A 1,834-nucleotide genomic window follows, 5' to 3' on the forward strand; every position below is an offset into this window, starting at 1 on the left:
CCCTGACTTCTCCTCTCTCAGTGACATGGGGATATTTCCTGTGTTCACCAGGATATCAAGATGCCTATGTCAGGGACACTTCCTCCCACAGCCCGAGCCCAGCTGTCTTCCTCAGCACCCTTACAGCTTCTCGAGGGACCCTCTGGGAGTGGGCATGGATGTAGGGACCTCCCTGCCCAAAGAGAACGAGTGTTCCTTCTCTCACTCCATGGGACAGGGACCCCCAGTTCCAGAAAACTCAAAATGTCTCCGACACAATAATAAAAGAGTCAGTCGTGTGCCAGGAGTGCAGCGTTTTCTTTATTTTAAGGATGCCAGGGAAAGGAAGAGCCCTCTCTGAGAAAGTTCTGGTCAGTTGGTGCAAGGCAGCGGGATGTCACCAGAGCAGCCTTCCCAGAGGGGTTGGGGGGCAGTGGGGTGCACAGCCAAGGACAGAGGTTAAGGTCACAGGATCGGGAGGGCCCTGCAGGTCTCCTTGTTACTGCAGTGCACAGCTGTGTCTTGGGACTCAAGTGGGGTTGCACAGAGGATGGGAGCAGATTGATGGCTGCATGCAGTGTGGGGCTTTGCTGGGGGCTCAGCAGGCTCGGACCACCTCAGGGCGAGGAGGAGTGGAGCTGGCGCTTTGCTCAGAGGTCAGGGCTCCAGAAGCCAGTGCGGGGCATGGAGGAGGAGCCAGAGGAGATGCAGACAGTGGTGCACCAGGCCAGGGAGCCCACCTAGACATTCACTGTAGTAAGCTCGAGATCGCCTTCCACCTCCAGGTGACTGATGGCTGACAGGTCCTTCAGGCGGTGGGCATATTCCAGCAGATGTTGGCCGTCCACAAACACCATGTAGCAGTGGGCTTGGCATATGATCTCCACCTGGACAGAGAGGCCTTGCCAGTCACACTCCATGCAGAAAGTCCAAAGCCCTCCTGAAGGCTCGGGCCCCTCCTTCCCACCTCCTCCTCTCCCCCAACCAGCCCCTCCCCTACCCCCACTGAAGGTCCTGCTCCTCCCTAAACCTGCTCTCAGCCTGCATCTCTGTGCCTGTTTCACTGCCAGGCACCTCAGAACCCAGCCCCCTCTGGCAAGCCTTCCCTGTTCCCACTTGATCCTCCCAGGGGACCAGCCGCCTCTTCAGGCCACCAGGAGCAGTAGTGCTGGCTTGGGGCCTCTGTGTCCCCCATGTCCATGCCTGGACTCTGCAGCAGCAGCAGCAGCAGCCTCCTGACTCCTCCTTTCCACCTAGGACCTTCTCCAGGAGGCCGTCAGGGTATGAAGGGCAGTGCTCACTCTTCCTATACACTCGCACGCAGGGCGCTGTGCTAGCGTGCACAGAGACTACCGCAGCCCATTCCCACAGCTCTCTGAGATCCCAGGATTCTTCATTCCATTTGTAGAGGAGGAAACGGAGCTGCAAAGACCCAGTGACTGTCCCTGGCTGAAGGGCCCTTCCCCAAGGTCACACAGCCACCTATGAATCAAAGGTAGTGTTCCCGGGGCTGGGGATTTAGCTCAGCGGCAAAAGCGCCTGCCTGGCAAGTGCAAGGTGGTGAGTTCGGTTCCCAGTACCGGAGAAAAACCAAAAAAAAAAAAAAAAAACCAAAATGTTTTGTTGTTTGTTTTTTTTTTTTTGGTTTTGGTTTTGGTTTTTTTTTGGCATCAGGAATCGAACTCATGACCTTGCACTTGCCAGGCAGGTGCTGTGCTGCTGAGCTAAATCCCCAGCCCCAGATGAACAAAATGGATAGAGGGAAATCTAGAGATTAAAATGAACTTGAAGACATTAACAAATTGAAAGTTATGCACATTATTTGAATCTTGATTCAAACAGTAAAAATTTTTTA

General features: G+C 54.5%; 1 protein-coding gene across 1 annotated transcript in view; it reads right to left on the minus strand.

Annotated features, from left to right (window-relative positions):
* Positions 1-276: 276 nt before the first annotated feature.
* Positions 277-1,834, minus strand: part of LOC102012322 (galectin-5-like) — a 6,709-nt gene continuing 5,151 nt past the window's right edge. Inside the window, exon 4 of the mRNA XM_005402780.2 lies at positions 277-866. Within this exon, the coding sequence (XP_005402837.1) occupies positions 720-866 (147 nt within the window). The 3' untranslated portion in view covers positions 277-719. The remainder of the gene's footprint in view (positions 867-1,834) is intronic.

The sequence above is a fragment of the Chinchilla lanigera genome, unplaced genomic scaffold (genome assembly GCF_000276665.1).
Source record: "Chinchilla lanigera isolate Chin_1 unplaced genomic scaffold, ChiLan1.0 scaffold00080, whole genome shotgun sequence".
In the NCBI taxonomy this organism is placed as follows: Eukaryota; Metazoa; Chordata; class Mammalia; order Rodentia; family Chinchillidae; genus Chinchilla; species Chinchilla lanigera.